Source organism: Acomys russatus, chromosome 23, assembly GCF_903995435.1.
Source record: "Acomys russatus chromosome 23, mAcoRus1.1, whole genome shotgun sequence".
Taxonomy (NCBI): domain Eukaryota; kingdom Metazoa; phylum Chordata; class Mammalia; order Rodentia; family Muridae; genus Acomys; species Acomys russatus.
This window is the reverse complement of record NC_067159.1, coordinates 16,200,467-16,227,318: the sequence shown is the minus strand read 5'-3', so window position 1 is coordinate 16,227,318 and position 26,852 is coordinate 16,200,467. Positions and strand designations below refer to the sequence as shown.

At 34.3% G+C, this 26,852-nt stretch overlaps 1 protein-coding gene across 1 annotated transcript in view; it reads right to left on the bottom strand.

Moving 5' to 3' along the window:
- Positions 1-26,852, bottom strand: part of Col11a1 (collagen type XI alpha 1 chain) — a 236,795-nt gene that overhangs the window by 86,890 nt on the left and 123,053 nt on the right. Inside the window, 17 exon segments of the mRNA XM_051165742.1 lie at positions 126-179; positions 1,142-1,249; positions 4,041-4,094; positions 10,486-10,530; positions 10,609-10,662; positions 11,022-11,066; positions 12,556-12,609; positions 16,186-16,230; positions 16,494-16,547; positions 16,747-16,791; positions 17,301-17,354; positions 19,628-19,672; positions 19,959-20,012; positions 21,068-21,121; positions 21,291-21,344; positions 21,470-21,523; positions 24,668-24,721. Of these exon segments, the coding sequence (XP_051021699.1) occupies positions 126-179; positions 1,142-1,249; positions 4,041-4,094; positions 10,486-10,530; positions 10,609-10,662; positions 11,022-11,066; positions 12,556-12,609; positions 16,186-16,230; positions 16,494-16,547; positions 16,747-16,791; positions 17,301-17,354; positions 19,628-19,672; positions 19,959-20,012; positions 21,068-21,121; positions 21,291-21,344; positions 21,470-21,523; positions 24,668-24,721 (927 nt within the window).

The following is a 26,852-nucleotide window of genomic DNA, read 5'->3' as shown; positions in this document are numbered from 1 at the left end:
GAAGAGAGGGGAATGATATTTATTCTCTTTTCTCCATAGCTAAAACTAAGTTTCTAAGTTTTGGTTATTAATTTAACAGTGCAGCACATGGTTAATCCTAGAAAGTACAAACTATTTTGTTTTACCTTAGGACCTTGTCTTCCTGGATAGCCCGGCAATCCTGGAACCCCAAGTTTTCCCTAAAATTATAGAAACACAAATATAAAAATAAACAGCCTATATAGAATTGCTCCAGTGACAGTATTTTAAATATTTGAAAATAGAATTTGTATACTTGAAATAATGTTAGTGTTCTACCCACTTAATTTTATTATAGATTCTCATTTCCATAAAAAATAAAATTGTTACAATGTATATATTTAAAATATTTACAAATACCTTAAAGCTATTGTTGTGTAAATGACTATATCTTCTTTTGGGACATAGTAATTTATTGGAAGAGAATTCCCACCCACTTGTGAAATTTATTTGTTATAAATTATTTATTTTTATGGGCATTGGTGTTTTGACTGCATATGTCAGGGTTTTAATCCCCAAGAGATCCCCAAATAATAATAATAATTTAAGTTTATAATATACTAAGATTTCGCCTGTATGATTACATGGTCCATGCGGCAAAATTAATGTTATTTACTACATTAAAAGTAAAAAAATAAAAATAGAAACACCTTGACATAGTATACATGACTTAGATTCTCTCAAACCAATGGATATTAAGGTTATATGGTCATACTAAGTTTAGTATCAGGTTAAATTCAAATCTCTTGAAAAAAGCTTGAATATAACATACTTTAATTAATACTCTCTGAAAATACACTTAGAAACAAAAAAGGAAAACCCTCACTTTGTGGTACAAACTTGGGTTGGTTTGGTCTGATATAATAGATTAGCCATCATTCACTGTTCTTATAAATTTAGGACATTTATACTCAAAAACAAAAAAACAAAAAAGCAAGTTATAAGACTGCTAGCGATTAGTCCATGGAGGATAAAGACAAATGAGAAGTAACTGCCCTCTCATTATTCTAAGAGTACTACACACTGAATACAACACTCTGTGTTCTGGCATCAGGAATCTATGTGTTTTTACTGACACAGAGCACTCTACACAGCAAAATCTGCAAGATGAAATCTCATTGACCTTTTCTCCTGCTTGGCCAGAAGGACCTGGGTCTCCAGTTGGGCCTGCGCGACCTTTGGGGCCTTCAGGGCCATCTTCTCCTCTTGGGCCAACTTGACCCACCTCGCCCTAAAATGCAAAGTAACGATATTTATTCATTTAAAATACCTGAAGATTTGTAGGTAAGAGATTCTAGTCAATTAGAAAAATCAAGTGTTTTAACTCTTGGTTTGTTGTCTCATGTTTTGTTTGCTTGTTTTGAGAACGGGGTTGAAATAGTTTGATATCAACAAACATTTCATTATTAAATAAATAACTGAACACTGACTAATATGTAAAAGTTGTGGAAGCTTGATCATCCTATATATACTGCCATATTGCTTAATATACATGGGATGAAGGGAGACGAAAGAAAGAAGAGAGAGAGGGAAGGAGAGAACGAGAAACAGACACACAGAGAGAAGATATATGACAGAGAATGAAAATTAAAGATTAGAGAGCAGCTTTGGAAACTATCATTTAGAACACAGAAGTCCTGTTTGGACTTTATTTTTAATTTAATGAACATATTAGAAGCTAAATTTCAAACCAACTGTCTCCTTTTCTGGGCATCCTTCACGTGAACCTTGAGGGATTTATGGATACTTTGAAGTCGGCTTCTTAATTCAGATGATTGAGCATTTTTATAAGTTATAAAATAAATCTTAAGAGAGACTCCTAGCAGCGCGTCCCATAAAGACTGAAGAGGACAGCCTCTGACTAGAGAAGTCTCCTGTAGAGGGACAGGAACACCAACACGCCCACAAACACTTCCACCCAAAATTCACCCTTCCTACAAGATATTCAGGGATAAAGACAGAGCAGATACAGCAAAGATGGAAGGAATGTTCAACCAATGTCTGGCCCAACCCAAGCCCCACCCCGTGGGATATAATCAGCCCCTGACCTATTAACAGTGCTCTGCTATGCACGTAGACAGGAGAGAAGCCTAACAGAGTTCTTTTCTGAGGGCTCCACCCAACAGTGGTTCAAAATCGATGCTGAGACTCACAGTCAATAAGTAGCGAGTACCGTGGGAAAGGGCTTGGAAGGGACAAAGCCAGTTAACAAAAGCTCAGAAGGACCTTGCCTGGACTGCACATAGGCTGCCTACACAGATGTAGCCCACAGGAAGCTCAGACTTCATGGTGGATCCTCTAGTAAGGGGAGTGGAGACTTGTCTCTGACATGGACTCTGTTTCAAGCTTTTTGGTCACTCCTTCCTGGCGGGACTGCCTTGCCAGGCCACAGGGAAGAGGACAAGTTCACTCCTGATGTGACTTGCTGAGTTGGGGTGAATTGGAAGAGGATGGGCTCTCCTTTTCTGAGGAATAGGGGTGGGTAATGGGAATGGGGGAGAGGGAAGGATGGTGGGTCTGAGAGGTGAAGAAGCATGGGGCTACAACAAGGATGTAAAGTGAATACATTAAAAAAAAGTCCATAAAATAAATAAATAAATATTTCTAGTAAAGTATGAATGTGCTCTAAGTCAGTCAGTACAATTTAGAATAAATTATTACCATCTTTACATGCTGCAATTCAGTAAATCATAAAAATTAAAATGCATGAAAGTTGCATAATATGACTTATGAGCATTATAGTTCACAACATATGCACCAAATTTGAAATAAAACCACATTCCTTTCTTCTAGTAATTTGACCATACTATTCTGAAACTTCTATAAACAACAGTACTAGAGTTTATACACATGTTGAAGTTATATCTTAATGAACCCATTGTTGATGTGGGAGTATCAGAAATTTATTTGGCTGGATAGCTCAAGAATTGAATGTTTGTCTAGCATTGCCGATATCCAGAAGAACACCCTTAACATTATAAAAATGTATTTAGTGCACATATCCTCCTGAAATATCTATTGTGCATAACTTATGTTAAAAGCACACCAGGCATGAGGTTGTTGCATTGCTTAAATCTCAGAATTCAGAAGGCAGAGACAAGTGGTCTTTGTGAGTTTGAAGCTAGCCTGGGCTACATAGTGAGTTGAGGGTAGCTAGGTCTACCTAGTACATCCCTGTACCAAAATAAAAACAAAAATAAAGGCGAAGCTTGAAGGAAAGTAAGTATAAAGAATATTTACTTAATGCATAGTTGAGTAAAAACATGTAGTATCAGACATGAAGCTATAATAACTTAAAGCCAGATGTTTTAAGTTAATTTTTAAATAAAGCTATGGGTTTAATATAAAGGGTTTACTAGTATGTAACTCACACCTTCACACATTTGTGTGTCTTCTATAAAATTTAATATAACATCCAGAAAAACACTGGCAATATACTACCCATAATAACATTATGTAGTCCAATTTTCACAAGAGAACTAACATGGTCTGTCTCTGATATTTCATCTAATCTTTTTTGCTGTCTTTATAGCTAAGAAAAAGTATATTTGTGGTGTGCTATCTCATGTTTATATCAGCTTGAAAAATGCTTGAGTCATTTTGGAAAAGGGAACCTCAATTGAGAAAATACTCCCACCATCTTGGCCTGTATATTTTTAGGTGTCTACTTTCTGGATTGAATATGGATTGAATATGATTGAATGTGGAAGGTTTGTGTGACCCCCTGGGATGATGGTCCTGGGTGCTTTAAGAAAACAACCTAAGCAAGCTATGAGGAGTCAGCCAGTAAGCAGCTCTCCTTCATAGCCTCTGTATCAGCTCCTGCCTCCAAGTTCCTCTCCTGCTTGACTCCCCCTAACTACCATCAGTCATGGACATCTCTCTTTAAGTGTGAGGGAAATGAACTCTTTTCTCCTGAAGTTTCTTTTGGTTGTGGTATTTTATCACAGCAGTAGAATCCTTAACTAAGACAAACATTGTGTTTAAATTTACATATTAGTACATGGTTTCTTTATACTCACTCTGTCACCTTTAAGACCCATGTCACCTTTGAATCCTGGAAATCCATCTTCACCCTAAATAAATTCATAAATAAAAAAGATTTTAATCAATAATTGTGAATAACTCAAAATAGATCTATATAAAATGAATATTAATAATTAGAAAATTTTCCTGAGAAACATAATTTCCAAGTTTCAGTTGGCAATTTTTTAATATTATGTAAAGGTCCAGAAAATCCTATAGCTTCAACTATTATGGCTATATGAAATGTGAACCCCTTGGTGCATGTTTTGGATATGTGTTTTCTCTGCTGACACTGCTTTGAGCGTTGTTGGGGTTCAGAAGCAGTGGCCACTCTGGCAGAAGGGGTTCACTAAGGCAGGTTTGTACTTCCGTTTGACCATTGTCATCAGCCTCGGGCTGTAGCTATGTCCCCAATGCACAGGGTCTTATCTGTTGTAGTTTCCCAAACATGACTGACTGATACCCTGACAACCATGGCTTTAGATAAAACTTTCTATCCTTTGTTTTGTGTGTTCATCTTAGTGTTCATCAAAAGACACTGACAACAGCATAAAGAGGTAACTCACAAAACATGAGAAAAATGTAAGGGACCAATAAATACATTAAAGAATGTTCAACCTCACTGTTCAACATCACTAGTTATTAGAAATATGCTAACAATAGCTACTGGGATGACTGCTGTTAAACATAAGGAAAGACTATACGTGTTGATGAAAGTACAGAAAAATGGTAAGTTCTGTGTGCCCTCAGTAAGAACATACAGTGGATGGACTATGAAATTATAAAATTACAGCACAAATTTAGATCTGAGTATGTATATGACAATTGGGTGTAAGATCTAAAAAATGGATTTAAACATCCGTAGTGGTTGGAATGCTAGCAAATATATAGCAGGAATCAATGTATCCATTAATGCTCTAATGGACAGGAAAAAATAGCTGATATGTCATGAAATTTTACATAGCTTTTCAAGGAAGGGAACACTTAGATACTGCAAAATCTTGAGGACCTTAAACTGTTGCGTTGAATGTTTTGATGCAGGGAATCACAAAGACTTAAACCTGGAAAGGCTGACACAAACAGGGGGAGGTAATCTCCCTCAGGAACAGTCATAGGGGAGGGGAATAAGGGGAAAATGGGAAGGAGGGAAGAATGGGAGGATACAAGGGATGGGATAACCACTGAGATGTAACAAGAATAAATTAATAAAAAATAAAAGAGGAAAAAATAAATAAATAAAATCAGCATGTCTGCCTAAAAAAAAAAAAAAGCTAAAACTTGTCTAAACTGAGTATCCACAGACTTTTTTCATCAGGACTAGACCATGATGCTTTCAAGATTCTAGTAACAAACTGGGCTTTTAAAGAACAGGCTGCTTTGTGCACTGAATGCTACGAGAGCAAAGGGAGAGGTTTAAGAGCTGAAAGTGGTCATTCACTGGCTATTCATTACTGTCATTACTTTCTCCCCTGAGACAAAGGTAATTACACAGTTGTCAAGTTTAGTTTAAAGAAAGCTGTGTGCTGTGTCTAAGAACCAGTAAAAGTGTTGAGGATGTTTTGAACAATCTTAGTTAGTTGGCTAGCTTTATTTTGTTTGGCTTCAATTTATTAATTTACTCATTTATTTAATTTTTTGAAAATAATATATAAGAGGCTATTTCTGTCAGCTTTCAAGATATTTCTAATTAATGAGAAATTAAGGAATTCAGTTTCTTTAGGCATATCATTGATCACCATTACTGAACAAATAACATGTAAAATTATGAGATTTCTAGTTCTGATATTAACAAATATTAATTTTAAGAAAACAGAAAGATGATGTTGAATTTGGTTAGTTTTGCCAAAAATTCACATACATGGTTCATTTAGCTATCAAAGCAGAAGAAGGAACATATATAAAATTAAAAAAACAGTATTTTAATTTCCCTGTGCTAAGTACATGTTTGATAACCATAATTACCATAATAGAATAAGAAGAATGTATTACTTACTTCTGGGTTTTTGAGGTTTTGGTGATTTGATCTACTAAGTGAGGTCTGTTTTAGGAAAGATTCTACCACTGAGTTTCACTACTCTTTAACAACAATTCTATCTCTTCTTAATCTATCATGGGCTCTATAACTCATTGTTTTCATGTTTTAAAAAGAAAGAATGTTTATCAAAATCCATGGCAATATAATGAAAACAAGAGTAATTCTATTTTCAAAAATTTAATTCATACCTAGAATTCTCAAATTCTCTAGATAAATAATGCATTTCATACTAGGTTGGATTAAAGGCAGAGCATTTAAATTTTAGATTTAAAAATGAAGTTTAAAAATATGTTTCCCTTTTTGACATTCTAGATGGCATTAGAGTTAGAATCCAGAATTTTTACTCCAATTTAAACTTTTAATCATTGTTCATTCAATGTATTGTTTCTTATTAAACAAAACACAACTCAAAATAACCAATAATCTCTTAGTGTTTTGATGTAGAAATGTGCTATGTTTATTCTTTTCATGGATAATTTCTCATTTGCTTTCAGCATCCATAGTTTATTTAGTTGTCATTTTGAAACTGATCCTCCTTCCAGAAACTTAACCATAGTCCACCTTTCCTTTAACCATTGTCCACTTAACAATCTTTGGTGGGTACTCATTGTAGGAGGCTAATTTATTGGTATTTAGTTGTATAATATGGCAAGTACATATGTCAAATCACAGATGACATACAATATACAAATTCCAAGTTTGCTATTGCTAGTCTGCTGCCCTGAAACCACAGAAAGGCTTTAAGCCATGTTCATCTGCAATAATCAAGGTGAACTGGGATTGTCATCAAACCAATCAACTTAGTTGAAAGGGCATCACATTTTTTCAAGAATAAATTTACCACTATATTATGCACCTTTACTATCTCCCAGAAGTATTTTCTGTACAAAACTAAATTTTGCTAAGTATAATAAAAATTGTATTATATTTTATTAATTTATTCATATTACATCTCAATTATTATCCCATCCCATGTATCCTCCCATTTTTCCCTCCCTCCCATTTTCCCCTTACTCCCCTCCCCTATGACTGTTCCTGAGGGGGACTTCCTCCCCTTGTATATGCTCATAGGGTATCAGGTCTCTTCTTGGTAACCTGCTATCCTTCCTCTGAGGGCCCCCACGTCTCCCCACCAAGGGGACATGGTCAAATATGGGGCACCAGAAGTATAATAAATTTATGTTTATTTATCTAACCCCTATTAAAACCAATTATATTCAATGATCATTCATAATATTATGATTCAAAAGTAAATAACTTCCTTGAAATCTATGCAGTAATACTAATAAATATGCACACTTATCTCAACAAAACTAATAAAAACCCAGATTTCTGTTTTTACTTTATATTTGAATATTTTTATTATTTTAGTAAAAATTAGACGTGATGCTGATTGTCAGAAATAACTCCTTATCATTGAAAACTTAGCTTTGAAGTATATAGGAATGTGCAGTTTTATTAAACATTTCCTTAAAAGAATCTAAATGCCGTCTTCTTTAAGAAAAAGAAAAAAAACAAAACAACAAAAGCAAACACACACACAAAACAAACAAACAAACAAACAAAACAGACATTGGAGCTGGACCAGACCTGACAACACTCACTCCTGTCAACATGCTGGATGCAGACATCCTGCATCCTTCATACGCCAGCACCAAGCACTTCCGTTGCAGTTCCGCATCAGACTAGGACAGTTTTGAAGAAAGTTTCTGATTCTAATTGGTCTGCATATCAGACCATACTACACAGGACTCTAGTTAAACTTGGAATTTCTCAAAATTTAGGAATTGGACCACAAACACTAATCCTAGCTTTTAAAACTATTTTCCCTAATTTAAAAATGATTTATTTGTTTATTTATTTATTTATTTATTTATTTATATGTTTATTTATTTATTTATTCATACAGTGCTCTGGCTGCATGTACACCTGCAGGCCAAAATAGGACATCAAATCACATTATATGGAGTTGTGAGCCACCATGTGGTTTCTGGGAATTGAACTCATGACCTCTGGAAGACCAGTCAGTGCTCTTAACTCTTAACTCTCCAGACCCTATCTTCCCCAATTTTATTTGGGCCCCTACATAGATATTATTTGTCCCAAATCAGCCAGAGAAACCTTAAGAGAACAACGTCCCATTTCCCTTAAGGGGGGTTAGCTAGGTTTTTGCTTGCTTTCTTGGACGATAGATGTTTATTTTAAACGGGAGTTGGTTATAAGTTATTATTGGCCTTATTTAGAGAGAAAACAAGGTTGACTCAGCGATGTCTCTCTTTTCACTTATCTTCCTTTCTTAGGTTTGATATAGGGCTTGAAAAGAAAGAAGGGGGATATAGAAATATATAGGAATGATAGGACAAAATTAGCTATCTACTCCTCAACTTAATGCCTTACTTATTATCCACAAGGTTATTTTTAATTCACTGGCATAGAATTTTGTATATAAATGCAAAATAAGCTTCTCAGCCTCATGAGGTCCCATTTATTAATGGTTGGCATTAAGGCCTGGGCCGTTGGTGTTCTGTTCAGGAAGTTGTCTCCTATGAGAATATACAGGGGGACGTAATCCCCCTCAGGAACAGTCATAGGGGAGGGGAATAATGGGAAAATGGGGGGGGGAGGAATGGGAGGATACAAGGGATGGGATAAACATTGAGATGTAACAAGAATAAATTAATAAAAAAAAATAAAAGATAAAAAAATAAATGCAAAATAAATTTAATTTTAGATACATTGGTATAGAATTCAAATTTAAGATTATACACATACATATATATGTGTATACACACACACACACACACACACACACACACACACTAATATGTGGTATTGTACCCATACAACTCAATTATAATACAAGGTTTACTTCAAGTATTTTGAAAGTGCTATCACAGGACGTTTAGGATAAATAAGTAATACAAGTTATATGTTAGTTGATCAAATTATGGTCATGTCAATCACTAGTCTATTTTTATCACAAGAATACACATCGTAGGTGTAACAGATAGATATGATTCTATAGAAAGATAAGGTGAAATAGTTAGATAAGGTCTTTAAAAACCTCAGAGACATATAAAATATGGCATTTAAAGATGTTTTTATTATTTTTAAAAATTCATTGACATTAAGACAGGTTAACTCCTGGCAACATCCAGCCTACTTCAAAGTAGATGATGGGCATCAAAGAACCTCCTTATGGAGATGGCTTCAAATGTGTCAAACCAGCCACTGGGCAAAAAAATCCTTGTTTCTACCAAAGACAGAATTCTGCCTAAAAACAGGCAAGCTTGGATGCAGGCAGAGTCAACAGCCAAACTCTGCCAAGACAGAGCAAGCAAGTCCTCAATAGTTTCTGACTCATAAATATGTCTCTTACACATATTGGGACAGAAGGCTGAAGCTGATGCTCTAACGTTATAGAGAGTTTTGGGTGACTGTTCAGGCAGCAAACTGTCTCTGTCATCTTCTCATGTGGGAAGCTGCTAACCTGCACTTCCGCTATACTCAGGTAATTAATTTTATTTCTCCTCAAGTCTCTGATAGGGTTGAAGACAAGGTAGTTTGGTTTTACAAGTAAGCTTAGTTGTTCAGGAGTTCAGATGTTTTTAGGTCTAATATATATTTTAAGGTAATAATGATGAGACATGATAGATATTGATTTACATTCAGGATTTTAGATGCACCAAGATATAAAAGATATTTTCTTCAAGGATGCCAAATACAAATAGCCAAACCACTGTGAATATAACATTTATATAATTCCTGATTGTGTCATGGTACTTCCTGCTGTAGGTAGTTTATTGTATATATGTGTAATAATATAAATTTATATGTAAAAATTTAATAATAAAAAGAAAGAAAAAGTAGCAAATCTCTAAGTCTCTTAAGGTACCATCTATCTAACTCTGCTTAGTTCTAATTTTATTTCCACCCATTAATAGTGCTGTTTTGTTGCAATACCATGTATGAAGACTTGTTTTTCCCAGTAACAAAAAGCAAACAAACAAAAAAGTCTTTACATTTTCTATTTATCTCAGCTTATGAGTCTGGGGGACTTCGGTAGTGATAAAATGTATACGTCTTGATAAGATATAGCTAGAAATTGTCCTCATGTCACAGAGAAGTCATGCAGGCTGACAAACTGGTGATTTAATCAAGTTAAACACATGTGCTTACGAGGGGATGTGGGGCTAGCTCTTGACATTGTTTTGAATCTGTGCTACAGTTCACATGCGAGACTGGGATACCAAACTGTTTTTAAGGGTCCTGGGACAAACATACTTGCCACATCTGGCTGCTACATAATTGCTTTATGTATTCCAAGGAGAAAGTAATGTTGGATACACTTTAACTTTATAGACTGTGTGCTTGGGAATTAACATCAGCTGAAAATCATATTTTACCTTTTCTCCTTTAGATCCCTTGAGACCCCTGACACCATCGGCTCCCTATGGAACAAAACATATTTATTAAAGAACAGAATTTTACCTTGAAAGGAAATAGTTTACAAATAATTTGGCATTTACCTTTACTCCACGGGGACCCGGATAGCCAATAGGGCCTTGTGGACCAGGAGGACCCTGGAAAATATTCACTTTAACTTAAATGTATGGTATATTGGCAAAACTACTCAGTCATATACTGCGATTTTGTCAAATAAAGGTTCCAGTAAGTACTAGGTTAAAGTTTAATATTTATATAATATACAGATGTTTAGTAAGTCTTATTAGACTTCCTGAAAATTATGATAACCTATTCTATATACACAATGTAGAATGCAGATCTGCCATAATGTGAAATCTTATACAAAAATGATAATACAGTTAATTTTCTAAACTTGTTATCATAAAATTAAAATTAGCTGTCCTAGGGATACTTGCTTGTTACACCAAAAGCAGTTATAATTGGGCAGGACTTCACTAGATGCTTTGTAACCTACCAGGGCACCCTTTTCTCCAGACTGGCCTTCTTTTCCAGGATGACCCTATATGGAGTAAACATATACTCGTGAAGATGTCACTTTAATTGAAACTGTTAATCTTGTGAAATTATTCTCCCTTCTAAAAAATCAGATTATATACTTTATTTTTAAAAAAATATATTGCAAAATTATATGTTTCATGGCTTTCAATAACATTGGAAACTGGTTGTTAGAGGAAAACATAAGATTATATTTTAAAGGTGTATATTTCATTAAATATAGAATAGTTTTCAAAGAGTTTGAGGAAAGCACATAAAGTAATACACACTGCTATTAACAATTCAATCTCCACATCTTACAAAAAAATAAGTTATATGTGCCATATTGTTTATGCAAATAAATGGATGATTTATGCATCCTCTAAAGGGAGCTAGAACATGTGATGGAAATACATAGAAAGATAAAAGACACTAATCATATTAGTGTGTATAGTTATATCAGAAATATGCTCTATAATTTCAGGTACAAAAGAGCACAAGAAATATTTTATCTTGCTTGTTACAAGTCTTAGTAACTAGTTTGAAGAGACTACGTAAATGCTTTTAAGGGATCATAGAAATTATGTGTGTGAGAGAGAGAGAGACTAAATAACAGATCATCCTATATTTCCAGAGGAGTAGAAACCCCCGTATTGTCTGAAGAATTTTCATGAACATTATCTGAAGAAAGTGATAAATGCTGTGTATCTTCACCTGGATTTTCTCTGGCTAGATGTATGTTCACTTACACAAGCTAGATTCATGTGAGAAGAGGGGATCTCAATTGAAAATAAAATGGCCAAATCAGACTGGCCTCTCAATAATCCTGTGCAACGTTTTCTAGATTGGTGATTGGGAGGGCCTGACCCATTAGGTGTGGTGCTCAGACAGGCAAGTGGTCCTGGGTGCTAGACAAAAGAAGGCTGAGAGAGCCAAGAGGGGTAAGGCACACTCAGCTTTCCTCCATGGCCTCTGCATCAGTTCCTGCCCTGCTGGAGCTTCATTCCTGACTTGTCACAGAGATGGACTGTTACCTAGAAGTAAATAAACCCTTTCCTCCCCAAGTTGTTGTTGGCCGTGGTGTTTTATTACAGTAATAGAAATCCTAAGACTAGCAGCCTCTCAGAAGAGAACTAAAAAGTGGATGAGCTCATGTTCTCTATGAGAAGAAATAGAATCTAAAAAGCTACAATCACTGAAAATAAATGCAGGCTGAACTAGAAGTCGGGAAGGAGCATGTGGAATCAGGTAGGAGGGATTTGCAGTTTCCGCTGCTGAGCAGTGTGTGGATTCCTTATTCAGAGGCTACTGTGATCTTATTGAATCTTCACACCAAATGTGCTATGTATTTCTCTATAGAAATGGCATCACATTGTAAAGAAACCAAGGCTTCGTTAGCAAATCCCTTCACTTTAGTTACTGCCTACAGGTAACCATTTCTAAGACACATGTAAAATTTATCTTTAAGATTGAGTATAAAGATGTTAGTAACAAGACAGAGAGCTTCGACTTACAGGAGGCCCATCAGCACCAGGAAGTCCAGCAAGCCCTGGTTTTCCTTGTGGGCCCTATTTGATTTAAAAGAAAGAATATTTGATTTAAAAGAAATAAAATTTGTGAAAAGCTCCACATGGTGCATATCTATCAGTACAGCACTAAGAGCATGGCCCTGAGACATTGGCAACCTTCTGTAAGTGACCATGTCTTAAAAACTTGAAAACTAAAAACATACTACATAGAAACAAATTAAAACTGAACTTAATAGATGTCAAAAAATATGAAATATACTATGTTTAGTCAGCTTGGTGGTTATAAATATTTCTTTATGAAAGGTTTAAAAATTAGTTTTTAATTGATGCAATAAACGGCACTAGGAAAACAAAAATGGAAATAATCCAGAAATGCATTGACTCCCAACACTGATGAGTAAAGATTTGTATATTCCCACTAACAACACTATGATTAATATCTGTCCAAAGATGCAGCCATGTGCCCTACTGACTGCATTGGTAAAATATGGGATCAAATACACAATGGGGGTCACATATAATTAATATAGAGATAAAAAACTCCTAATGCTGTCCTCTTAATGTCAAAGGAGACAAGTTATTGTCATAGTGCTTGTGATGATGTACACAAATCTTTTCTGCTGTCAGTTGCTTAAGGTATTACATACATAACTATATCTACTATATGACTCTTGATTATGGTAATAAATGATTACATCAACAATGTGTTTGCTACACTACACATTTTTATTGTCTTAGAGGCTAATTTTTCTACTTGTTGAAGATTAAGTTTACTCTAAAACACTGTTTTTATTTTGTCAACCCATATATGTCCTATTTTGCCTGCCACTTAAATTACTCTTTGTTTTCAACACTAGTCTGGTTTTTTCAAAACTAATGCAGCACAGCAACAGAGAATAAGTCCTTTTAGCATTGCTATAAGGAAGGGTGCCAATTATTTGGTAAGCAATGTTACATGGACTTTTGCCGTTGATATATATTTGAGGAAAAACAAGAAATATTAAAACTCTGACAAAATAAGATTTCTAAATGAAATTGAATTCAATCCATCTCCTTTTGAATGGATGGTTCACGACAAGAGAATGTTTTATCTACATTTTTAACTCCCTATGCTTTCCCTGGTAAGGTGGAAATAAAGATGAATGATTGTCATACATTTCACATTTTAATAAAATTTAAAATTTATGAAGCGCTTCTATGCACTATGTTAAGCAATTTGTATGCATTATGCACTTTGTCTCAGTGAGTCCCAAGAAATACCAACATTTGTTGTTATGCGACATAGCCGTAGTCTGTATACATCCAACCCTTCAAAGTCATTGTCATTAATAGACGTTTACTTTGTGTCTTGTTATTTTTCACTGACCTCATAGAGTCACATCATTTGTTTTCTGTAAATCAACTAACATGTGAGTAATAAAACTCTGGACTAACAAATTAAATCACAGAAGATGCTCTACTTGTTAAAAATGTCAGAATAAATAACACACAGAGTTTATCAGTGCAAAGCACTAGTAACCTTTATTCAAATATAATAAAAAAATAAGCTAAAATAACTTCACATGACACTTCTTAGACATTAAAATATCTAAATCTAATATGATCATATCAAATATCAAATTACACATGAAATAATTATTGCTCACCAAGTTTAAGATAACAAATGTTGTAGAAAGGCAAATAGAATATAACAAGTAAATAAAATATTCACTACTTGATATAGTCAAGATATAAAGTACATACTATAAATACATATATGTACATATTTGTGTGTGTGTGTGTATGTGTGTGTGTGTCTTTTCCAGTTTCTTGTCTTTGTTGATGGGGCAAGATTGTCTTTGAATTTATAAAGTGGATATGCTCATAACAGAAAAAATCATGGCACGCCATGAGAACAAACGCGGCAATGAGCCAAACCGTGTATTTTCTTTTGGGCTCTGCAGCAGGTATTCAAATACACCCATTTTCCCAAGCAGATAACTCCTTTTGACAATCCAAAGAACAAATAAGATCCAGTTATAAATGAATAGTTATATATTTCAAATGTACTTTATAACTACATTCTAGATAAGAGATGAGAATCACCAAGCTTAAACGTGACTGGTCTCATATAAAGACTTATGAAGGAAAGCGTGACTCAGAAATGAACTGCTTACCTAAATAAATAGCTGAAAATAATTTTCAAGACCTATCTTAATATTGTACTGTATTTTTACTAAGGTGGTATAAACACTCTAAAACGTAGGTGTTTCTACAACTCTGTAAATTACAAAAATTACTGTCTCATTTAAGCAATATAAGTGAATTCTAAAATATGTAAGTTATACATCCGTAAATGTATGTATTTTCTCAGAAAACCCAGTTATGTTCACTGACATTCACAATATAAGAAAAAAAATCACTACAAAGAGCCTGATAATGGTTGTACTATAACCAATGTGGACAGAAAATATACCTTAGGGGAGTCTAGTAAGGAAAATGGCGGGAAGTCATCCCTTTAAGTACCCACTTATTCTTGCTGTCATCTAGACACTGAGTTAGTAGCAGGAATGTTATTTGAAAGGGGCCAGTGGAAGGTTCCAATTTCTCTTTCTGCAGATCATGCAACAAGTTTTGTTGCAAGCAAACCTAATTACAGCTGAAAGGCATATATATTTTATGGGCTGGAGAGATAATTCAGTGGTTAAGAGCACTGGCTGCTCTTCCAATGACCTGGTTTTAATTCTCAGCACCCTCCTGGCAGCTCACAACCAGCTGTAACTTCACTTCCAGAGGATCTGATGCCTACTTATGGTCTCCACAGGCACTGAAAACATTAGATGCACAGACAGTCATGCAAGAAAAACACTCATACACATAAAATAATAAAATTTAGGATATATTTTATATATTTTTTACTTAAAATATCTTGGAAGTAAATCAGAACATCATATGCCATAATTAATCAGACACAAAGATTATACAAACCATTTTTCTAGTTATAAATCTGTCATAGATATTATATTTTTGGAGATAGATAAATGTGTAAAATTAGATTGAATGTGAAATTCTACTGCTTCTATTCTGATTTCTAACAGTAAACAAGTTCAAAGTTTACAGACTGGATATTTAAATAATGAGAAAGTAATGATGAACCAAAATAAAAAGAAAACAATCACTCATTCCAATTAATTTTTGAAATCACAATTGTTGATAATGTTAGGGGCAATCTAAGTAGAAATCCTACAACTTTTAAAAAATTAGATCTTAAAGAGACTTGATACCCTATGAGCATATACAGGGGGAGGTGATCCCCCTCAGGAACAGCCATAGGGGAGGGGAATAAGGGGAAAATGGGAGGGAGGGAAGAATGGGAGGATACAAAAGATGGGATAACCATTGAGATGTAACAAGAATAAATTAATAATAAAAAATTTAAAAAAAAAGATGTTTAATGGAATTTTATCCAACTTTTATTACTATGGGTCTACTTCCGGTTATCATAGTATTTTACTGATAAGAAAGAAAATTATGATAATATGTTATCAAAAAAAAAAAGTGCACGGTTTACACATGCTGAGGGCTAAAGGTAGAAAGTAGCTTAGCAGCAATTACAAGAATAATAAAACATCTTACCTTTTCACCTGGAGGGCCAATTGGGCCTTGTGGACCAGGAAGACCCTGTTATAGAAGAATTTATTTCATGTCAGAAACCATTTCACAAGCACACATCTTCCAAATAGATGATAAAAATCTATGGCACTTGGATTGACTCCCAAGAAGCTGAGTATTTTTCTGTCTCTGTCTCTGTCTCTGTCTCTGTCTCTCTCTCTCTCTCTCTCTCTCTCTCTCTCTCAACACACACACACACACACACACACACACACACACACACACTCATCTTAACCCATTATCTCCCAATAAAAACAGTGGCTTAGACTTACCTGAGGTCCTGGATTCCCTTGCTGACCTGGAGGTCCAGGCTCCCCTTGGGGACCCTACATAGGGAAAAATCATTGTACTTATTAAGGCTTTTGTATTATATTTTTAAATTCTAATTGTTGAAAATTAGCCCCAAATTAGTTTTCACTCAAGAGGTATGAGAAATATATAAAGTACTGCATATTTTTAAGTATTTACAAACATTAAGTTCAGTGTTTTGAAGCTGACATGAGCTTATAGATCTTAACCACTTACCATGTTTCCTTTTGGTCCTTGGGGGCCATCTATACCTGCAATACCCTTCAATGAAGAACAACATGAATTTTAAAATTTACATATTACAATAGAAAATTTTAAATATCCTCTTATACTATGCTAGCCAGCAGCCTGTGGTGATTTACAATTCTTTTCAGAATACACAGAAATGAGGATTTAGGCTTGAACAAAAATTAGGAAAGGCATAAACTGTTCCATGCATGGCCACATTTTAAATTGTGTGCAAGGGGTTAATCATGACAAGTGCAAGACCTACCTAAACATAAGAAAAGAGCAAGGGTTCATAGAGTGATTGGTTAACCTGAAGGACAGTATCCATAGAACATGGAGAATGGGAAGTTAGCTAACTCAAATTTCTGCTGAGTTCTGTACAAATGCATTGTAGAAAAGCGTTCTCAAAAAAAAAAAAAAAAAAAAAAGAAAAAAGAAAAAAGACAAGAAAAGAAAGAAAGAAAAGAACCAACAAACAAAACAAACAATCAAACAAAAAAATAAATAAATAAAACCCCAGAAAGTTCCCCACAAATACATACAGGCTGACCAGGAGGTCCTGGAGTTCCTCTTGGTCCCAGCAAGCCTCGTGGACCCTAAGTGGAATAAAAAGAAAATAGAAAGCGTGCATAAGAAATGATCTCAAAACAGGCTTCTTTCACTGAAGATTTTGAATATAATGTGTGGATTAGAAATATTTATTCGTCTCCTTTCAGTGCACTGAAAATAAATGTTTAAAGCACCATTTTATGTAATATAAATATTTAATGTTTATACTGACACAAAAGACAAAATAGATAACAGTGTTTAGTATAAAAACCTCCTGAGATTCAATAAACAGATGCATCACTTATAATGTTTTTAAAAATCAAATTGTTTAATGATCTTAATAGGATAATTTTGTGTCATTTTCTAATTTTATTGGAACACTCAATTTTGTTGTTATGAAGACACAGATTGTAAAAAACAGAAAAGCTCAGACTCTCACTAATTTTCCTTTTAGATAAACTACATCTTGAGAGAGCATTCATTTAAGAACAAAGAACTGGGTGTCTATCTATGCAGATTATAAAACCATTTTCTGTAGAAGGCCTTTGAATTGTTAACATTTACATTAAATTTTTTTCTGTCCTCTTCTCAATGTTCTTTCCCAGCTTTAGAAAAGTCAGAGTAATAATTTACTCAATTTTTGTTACCTTAATTGACCTGGCAGGCTTTATAATGAGGCAAATGAAGGCTGTAGTTAGGGAGGCGTTTCAAGTCTGGTTTTTCTCTTAAGCTAGCTTTTAGTAAACCTCCTCAGCTGAGCTTCCTTAATATCAACATTTATTGGAGAAAAGTAATATAACCTTTATTTCTAGTATCTAACTTCTTATATCGTGCTTCTGATAACAAGGATAATTTACATATAGTGCAGTGTAATAAATACGGTTCTATGTATTTTTCTACATGTAGACATCCAGTTGGACGAGCACCATTTGTTAAAGATGCTTTCTTTTTTCCATTGTCTGGTATGGGCTTCTAGGTCAAAAAAACCAGTGTCCGTGGATTTATTTCTGGATCTTCGATTCCATTCCATTGCTCTATCAGTCTGTTTCTATGTCAATAATATTCAGTTATGATGATGATGATGATGATGATGATGTATCAGGGATAGAGATACCTCCAGAGGTTCTTTTATTGTATAGAATTGTTTTAGCTATACTGTGTTTTTTGTTTTTCCATTTGAAGTCGAGAATTGCTCAAGAAGACCAACAGATTCAAATAAAATAGACCCATGGGCTGTACAGAGACAAAACCATCAAACAAAGAGTGTGCATGGACTGGAACTAGGTCCTCTATATAGATGTAGCCAATGGGCGGCTCAGGCTTCATTATGTCCCCTAGTAAGTGGAGTGGTGCTGTCTAGGACATGGACTCTGTTGACTGCTTTTGACCACTTCACCCTAAGTGTCTTGCCTGGCCTCAGTGGTCAAAAAGGAGCTCAGCCTTGATGCCTGCGGTGAATATGACGGGTCAAGGACAAGGAGAGGGTGGAAGGGAGGGGCAGGGAGGGACAGAGAGGAAAAGAGGGAGGGGGATACAATCGGGATTTAAAGTGAATATATAAATTAAAAAACTCATTATGATCATTTCTAGCTCAATCCATTTATCCACAAATTTCGGGAATTCCTTGTTTTTAATAGCTGAGTAGTATTCCATAGTGTATATGTACCACAGTTTCTTTATCCACTCTTCTACTGAGGGACACTTAGGCTGTTTCCATGTTCTGGCTATTATGAATAAGGCTGTTATGAACAGAATATTCTCCACAGTTGAGTGGAGAGTGTGATACGACTTTCTCACGTACTCTGGTGCCTCCCATTTGACCATGTCCCCTGGAGGGGGAGACCTGGTGGCACTCAGAGGAAGGACAGCAAGTAGCCAAGAAGAGACTTGATACCCTATGAGAATATATAGGGGGACGTAATCCCCCTCAAGAACAGTCATAGGGGAGGGGAATAATGGGAAAATGGGGGGGGGGAGGAATGGGAGGATACAAGGGATGGGATAAACATTGAGATGTAACAAGAATAAATTAATAAAAAAAAAGAAAAATAAATTATTTTTTAAAAAAAGGAAAAAGAGATTTTTGACCAGCAAGATGTTACATTCTACATTTCATTTTCCCAAATCACAAAGGTTGCCTTTACAACAAAAGGGTAGTTGCATACACTCTGCTTTTTAATTTAAATATTATATGGCTAATTTGTGTAAAATATATAAAGTATAAAATGTTTTATAATTTAGCATTTCATAAAAAAGTAATACAAACCATTATTCCTCAGAAAAGTGATTGATATTTTAAAATGAAGAAAATATGACTTACAGCTTCACCTGGAAGACCCCTGGGTCCAATCTCTCCATCTTCTCCCTATGATTAACAAAAGGGGAGAAGCACCATTAGACAGGTATCATCAAAAGGGGAGGGAGCACCATTAGACAGGTATCATCAAAAGGGGAGGGAGCACCATTAGACATTTATCATCAAAAGGGGAGGGAGCACCATTAGACATTTATCATCAAAAGGGGAGGGAGCACCATTAGACATTTATCATCAAAAGGGGAGGGTGCACTATTAGACAAGTATTATCAAAATAACTTTGTTGTTTGGCATTTTAACTGTAAACACAAATAAAAGAAGTAAAATATTACTATACCCTCATTCCGTCATCACCAGGAAGGCCAGGAGGACCTTGTGGACCTCTTTCCCCCTAAGGAATAAACATAAAGAGAATAAATATAGGAAGCAGGATGATTTTACAAGTATGTTTACTTATGTTTACAAGTACATAAGATGGTGAATACAACCAGATAAAATAGAGCACTTGTCGTGGAAAACTTATCTTACCTTTACCTTTCATCAAGTAGTTACGAGGTAAGTAAAATATTAAACTGTAACCAGCTGTACAAAATAGTAAACTAGAAAACTTCTCCCTCAATTTTTAATAAAAATTATTGTAAGAAAATATATGTAAAATATTTTCAGACACTTATTAAGAGGTGAATTATTTAGAAAATTATTTTTCTTAATGATTGTCTTAAGAATGTGTACACTTTGTTGTCAAAAACTTCATTTCTGAATATTCATATTGAATTAGCACAACTCATAAAGCTTTAATAAACTAATTCTGTGCTTCTTTCACAAAACAAAATTGTATGTACATTCGGTGATGTGTTAGGCATACTTAGGTTATTTTGTTAACCATCTATAAGATTAAATTTCTTTAAAATATAAAGAACCAATTCTTATTGTTTTTAAAACTGTTTCCCTTAACTCGCACAAAAACATGCCTAATAGTTGTTAGTATTTAGGACATAGATTTCTTTAGCCTGGCAATTAATGAATCCTTGTGTTGAAGTGTGCATCACAAAGAAACAATATGTTGCCAGGGTGTCTGTAGGTGTCCACATCTGAGTTATTTACACTGGAAAGAATTTGGCAGTGCTCAAGAAATAAAATTCCCAATTCCCCAACTGTTCTATTGATTTGATCTTTATCACATATGGGAGCATAAGGATTCTGCCTCAGTTTGTTTGCAGATAAGGAATATTTAAATGTCTACAAATAGTGAAAAAACATACTGATACCACTTACAAAGTTGTATCTCCATTTCCTCAATATCTAATAGACATAAAAGTTTACCAAATAGAGTCACTAATGTTTACTATGTTAATTTGCTCTTCTGATTTCCAGAAGTATACCAAAACTACTTAAGTTCCTAAGAATCCTATTATGTCTGGTTAAAAAGTAAGAAAGGTGTCTTACCCTATGACCTTTGTCACCCGGCAGGCCTGGAAGTCCATCAAACCCTCGATCTCCCTGTAAAATTGCAGTCATATCATCATCATATTCTCATTCTGGATCAGGAATCTAATTTCAACAGAGAGTTTGCTTCATTGCAAAAATAAATTTATATCAAAATATGACACTGTCAAAGAGAAAGTGTCACACCACATATAATCTGAATACAAAATTATAAAGTTCTGACCTTAGGCCCAGGCTCTCCTGGCATTCCTCTTCCTCCATCAGCACCTGGGCGGCCCTGAAAATGTCAAATGCAAGGTTAAGGAAAGGATGTCTGCTTACTGTAAATACAAAAGGATAAAAAAAAAAAAAAATTGATGGCTGAAGTAACACCTCAAAATACACACAGAATAGTAGCCATACCCTCTTCCCAGGTTTTCCGGTTGGGCCAGGAGGACCTTGGACACCTCGAGGACCCTATAGAAAGACATTTTAATCACAGAAATTGTAATTACTGAAGACACACACACAAAAAAAATAAATGTTCTTCCATAATTAAACACAAAGAGCTTATTTCAGCATAAAATTCTGGCAAAGTGTAAGTCAGAGAAGAAATGTTCTTAAGTGGTGTTTCATATGAAAGACTGTATTGCATAAGGTTTCATGTGGGCCTGATAACATTCAAACAAAAGAAATATAATGATATACTTTTAAGCCTTTATAATCAATTACCCATTCAATTTTCAGAGAGATGATTTTTTTATAATCATTTACCCATTCAATTTTCAGAGAGATGATTTTGACTTAGGAGCCGTTGAGCTCCATCAACACTATCATTCTGTTCTCATGCCAAGCCCTCTAGCGTCACCTCTCTTTTCATTGTTTAAACATCTTTGCTTAGATGATTCATCTCCCAATCTACTGATCACATTGAATTTAATCACTCTGAGGCATAGTGGAATCTCCCAAGGTATTATAATCTGTTAAAGTATTCGACTATACTTGTTACGTGAAGCAGATTTACTTAAAAGCCCTCTACAATGTAGCACAGTGCCTGGTGTAAGATTCTTCAACCGTCCACAAAGTAATGGAGGATCATTTTGTAACTAGAAATACACTTTTGCAAATGGAAAGATAAAAAAAATGTGTGTTCTGGAAATGTAAGGAGGAGATGGTCTAATAATTGGAAGTCAAAGAGTGAAGCTTAAAAAATATTTTATGTAGTATATTTTAATATGTTCCTGTAGTTCCCAGTGAACAAATCAGTGTTTTTCATCTTTTTTACAGCTATGTTATGTAAGCATTCAAAGCAAGGCTACTATATTTTCAACTGGTTAAATAGTGATATCAGATTTCTTGTAATTTTGTCACAATGGAGCATTTATCAACAAGAAAAATCGTAGTATTGTGCACTTATGTATCATGAACCCAAAAATCTTATGCTGTATGCAAGCAGACAGTCATAGTATATTATATAAAGCATAACTTCATTAATTTTTTTTAAATTTTATTTTATTAATTTATTCATATTACATCTCAATGTTTATCCCCTCCCTTGTATCCTCCCATTCCTCCCTCCCTCCCATTTCCCCCTTATTCCCCTCCCCTATGACTGTGACTGAGGGGGATTTCCTCGCCCTTTATATGCTCATAGGGTATCAAGTCTCTTCTTGGTAGCCTGCTATCCTTCCTCTGAGTGCCACCAGGTCTCCCCATTCAGGGGAAGAAAATGTACCAAATCCCATGATAAAGAGCTATCTGGATGAAAGCTGATGGGCTGTGGTCATATGATGGAGGAGGAGGTTCCCTTCTGTCAGAGGTCTAGGGGAGAGGAATATGAAGGAAGACGTGGGGAGGATGGGAAGATACAAGAGAGGGAATAAAAATTGGGATGTTGAATAAATTATAATAAATTTTTAAAAAAGAATAGACCATGGTTACCAATTATTCGTGGCTTAAACAAGGTTATAAGTGTAAAGCAAAAATAATAGTAAATTGTGTGATGTCTTCTGAACACAACAGAACTGTTGCACTCATGAATTCTCAGAAGCTGTGGTTGCCTTCTCACAATCATGCCAATCAACATCCTAGCATGGAGTGACCACCACCCTTGATCGAGGAGTTTATGGGAGATAGTGTTAGTTTTAGTTAAAAGTACACCTTCTAATAGGCCCACGGCTATGTTCCAGTGAATTGTCCCACACCCATGAGTATATGGAAGCACACACTGGAGTTGGTGAACTCTTTAAAGGAAAGCAGAAAAAAAGAATAAAAGGAGGACACAAAGTTGAGGATGTCATATAGTGGGGATGGGTATAGATTATGTTAGGAAAAGGAGTTGGCCATATTTTTTAATATTAAAAGAGATTTGATAATAAAAAAAAAGAACTACCTCATTTGATATTCTATTTTTTTTCAATTTTGCATTAAGAGTTTATTTTTTTTTGTTACAGATTATGAACCAGGCAATAAAAGTCACCATGCATATTCCTTTAGATAAATCAAAAGGGAAGAAATGAATTAGCCTTATATACATATTAAAAATCACTCAGATATAAATGTGCCTTGCTTAATGGCAAAATACAAAATACAGGAGTGGGCTTCATGTATACTTAGTTGTTGACAATTATTTAAATATCACCGTAACTCTCTTCTACATACTTTGTTTGTGAACTGTCATAAAGTTCCACGTGACCTAGATAGCAGGCCTCTGCGCAGGGGCTCCTTGCTGGGCATACAGCTCAATAGTTGTACAGTTCACTAATAGGAAAGGAAGCATGCATAACTTCCACCCCATGCCTGAATCTCAGTTCTTAACCACCACTGCTCATTTGATATTCTAAAGAAATAACCAAAACATTGTAGAGATATTTTTAAATAAATTCTTTGCATTTAAATAATATTTTTATCTCAATTATAGTTACCAAAGTATATAATAGGCTCTGATTTTATTATTGCTTATTGTTTTTTAAAATAAATCTAATTGTAGTTATTAAAATGGTATCATTATAAAAGACTAAAGAGAGGGTACTGGTGGGTAAACATAACCAAAATATATACATGTACAAAAATGTCATACAAACACATTATTAGGTATAAGTATGATTACAAAAACATGAAGAAGGAAAACAATGAAAGATAAACAATTAGTCAGTGTGAATTTATATTTCTTAAAAATGGGTCTATTTTGGAATCACATTGTTTTTGTTTCTACCATTAATATAACATTTCAATATATTTATCGGTGTATACTTATACACTGTTAGCTTACATTAAGTGTGCTAAACAATCTCCATGAAACAATGTGCTAAGTTGACTGTTTGCAGAAGCATGGGCTCAAGAAATGATGAGAGAAACCCGTAACGTAGCTGTCCTTGCTTCTCTGGCCAATAGCATCATGTAAAGGCCATCTACTTTCAAACCTGGTAGGCCCACAACTTAACTACTGTCTAACAAACTAGTGGAAAACCGACAGTCTATTCAGAAGTTTTCAATTAAAACCATGAAATAGGCTTTAATGTGAAATAAATACATTCTTTCCTCCTAACATTTCAATCGTTCTACTACATAAATAAACAGAATAAAAGAAAAAAGTGAAGAGAACACATTACTCTTTCTTACCTGAGGACCTGGATCCCCACTCTCACCTTTGGCTCCAGATGAACCAGGACCCCCCTGAAAAGAAAAGTAAAAGAGACAACCAATTAATTCTAAGTCACCTGAGCTCCTTAATTAACAACTTTTACTCAAAATAAGTATACATGTTTTATTAATCAGTTTGATCTTTCTAATGCAACGAACTGTGCAGGTCTTGTCTCTAAAGTGTGCTCTTCCGGGCACATCATGTGCATGCTGATGTATAAACTGCATATAAATATCCATATTCCACTCCCCCAACTGAACAGAAGCCAACTTTAAAATCACACTGAACGTATTTTTTTTAGTTTTCACTATAGCAAATATTGCCTGGTAAACAAGGTATGAGTAGCCATTGTACTGTGAGGTACTACCAGGACCGTAAATTGTCAGGGTCAGGTACGCGCTGAGTTCACTTCCACAGTAAGGACTGTGCAAAATCGACTTGTTTAGAGACAGGTAAATCTCAGTTACTGCATTTTATGTTAATAAACTGTTTTGAAAAAAATTTTATTGCTATCATTATAATTATTGTGAAATAATGTCAAAGGTTTTCCCCCAGGTTTTTTTTTTTATTTTTTTCTATAAACATGAATCGTTATAGTAAATACAGTATACAAATGTTTATAATATTTAAAGACCACAATGATGCCTGTAAGATTCGCTGTAAGAAAAAAAAAAAAAAAAAAAAGTAGTTGCTTTAGAAAGGAACTGTAGAAATTAGGAATATATACTATGCATCCATATTCTGTAAATGCTTAAGAATACTAAAAATTAATGTGGCTGTCATATGTTCACAAGACTTCTGATTTATTTTAATCAGTATACATTCTACTAAGCTGAGTTTCAGCAAAATGAAACAAAGAGTAAAAATCTGATAAATCTTAAAGAAGCTTTCTAGAGCCTCCTGGTGGCTGCAAAGTAAAATAACCCTTACTCCAAATCTCAAGAAAGATGTGAAGCTGAATGTGTTTTTTTGTTTGTTTGTTTTTTTTTTTGTTGTTGTTGTTGTTGTTTTTTACAATTACCTCAATATTTTCATATGATTTGAGGCTATTGTGAAAAGCACTGTTTTTCTGATTTCTTTCTCAGTCCATTAGACATCTTTATATAGGAGGTCTACTGTGTGTGTGTGTGTGTGTGTGTGTGTGTGTGTGTGTGTGTATGCAAATTAATTCTGTACCCAGATACTTTGATGAACATTTTTATCAGCTGTGAGAATTTTCTCTGATGAATTTTTTTAGGGTCACTTATGTGTACTGTCTTTTTAGGATTTTTTAAATTTATGCTAATCATCATATAGTAAGAAAAGTTATGACACAATCAGAAAAGCCTTATATAAAAGTTACATCCAAAATGTTTAGTTACATTCAAAAGGTTACATGCAAAATGCCAAATTTGTATCTGGGAACTCTGAAGAACTTACATTCTAGGTTGAACAGACAGTAAATATCTAGAAAAAAGCAATGTATGTCTATTCATATTTACTATAGCTAGATAGATACATACACACATAGATATTTAAATGATAGATAGATGAGGGAGTTGATTATATACTATGTAAGAATAAACGTAAATGTATAGATAGATGATCCCCCAAAATTCAGAGACTTACAGATTATGGCATTTTTAGCATGTTTTTATTAATGTGTTCTATATTATCATCTGTAAATAAGGGTACTTTTCCTTTTTTCTTTCCAACTTAAAAGAGAAGAATGTGACCAAAATATATTTAAATTTAAAAACTGATTTAGGTAATATAAATATAATTAAAAGGAAAACATTTGGGAAGAGTTGGGGGAAGTGAAACCAGGATCAAAGTTATTTTCAATAAAGTGAACTAAAAAATTTTACAATGATTATCAAAGATTTTAAAAGCAATCTAATGAGAAGTCTAATATATAACTGTCAAGAATTTAAGGTATAATTGCATTTTAATAATTAAATACAATGCACATATATGGTTTGAGAAACAGATATGTAGCAATAAACATTTTTGAGCTTCACTAAAACCTTCTGGTCAGAATTATTAAAAATTAAACTGAAAACTTTTAAAAAATATGTCAATATCTGTCTTGCACCATACATTTGCTAGCCTGAGTCATGAGCAGAATCTGATAGATGATGTAGGAAGTCATAGTAATAGAAAAGCTTTAACATAATTCAGGCA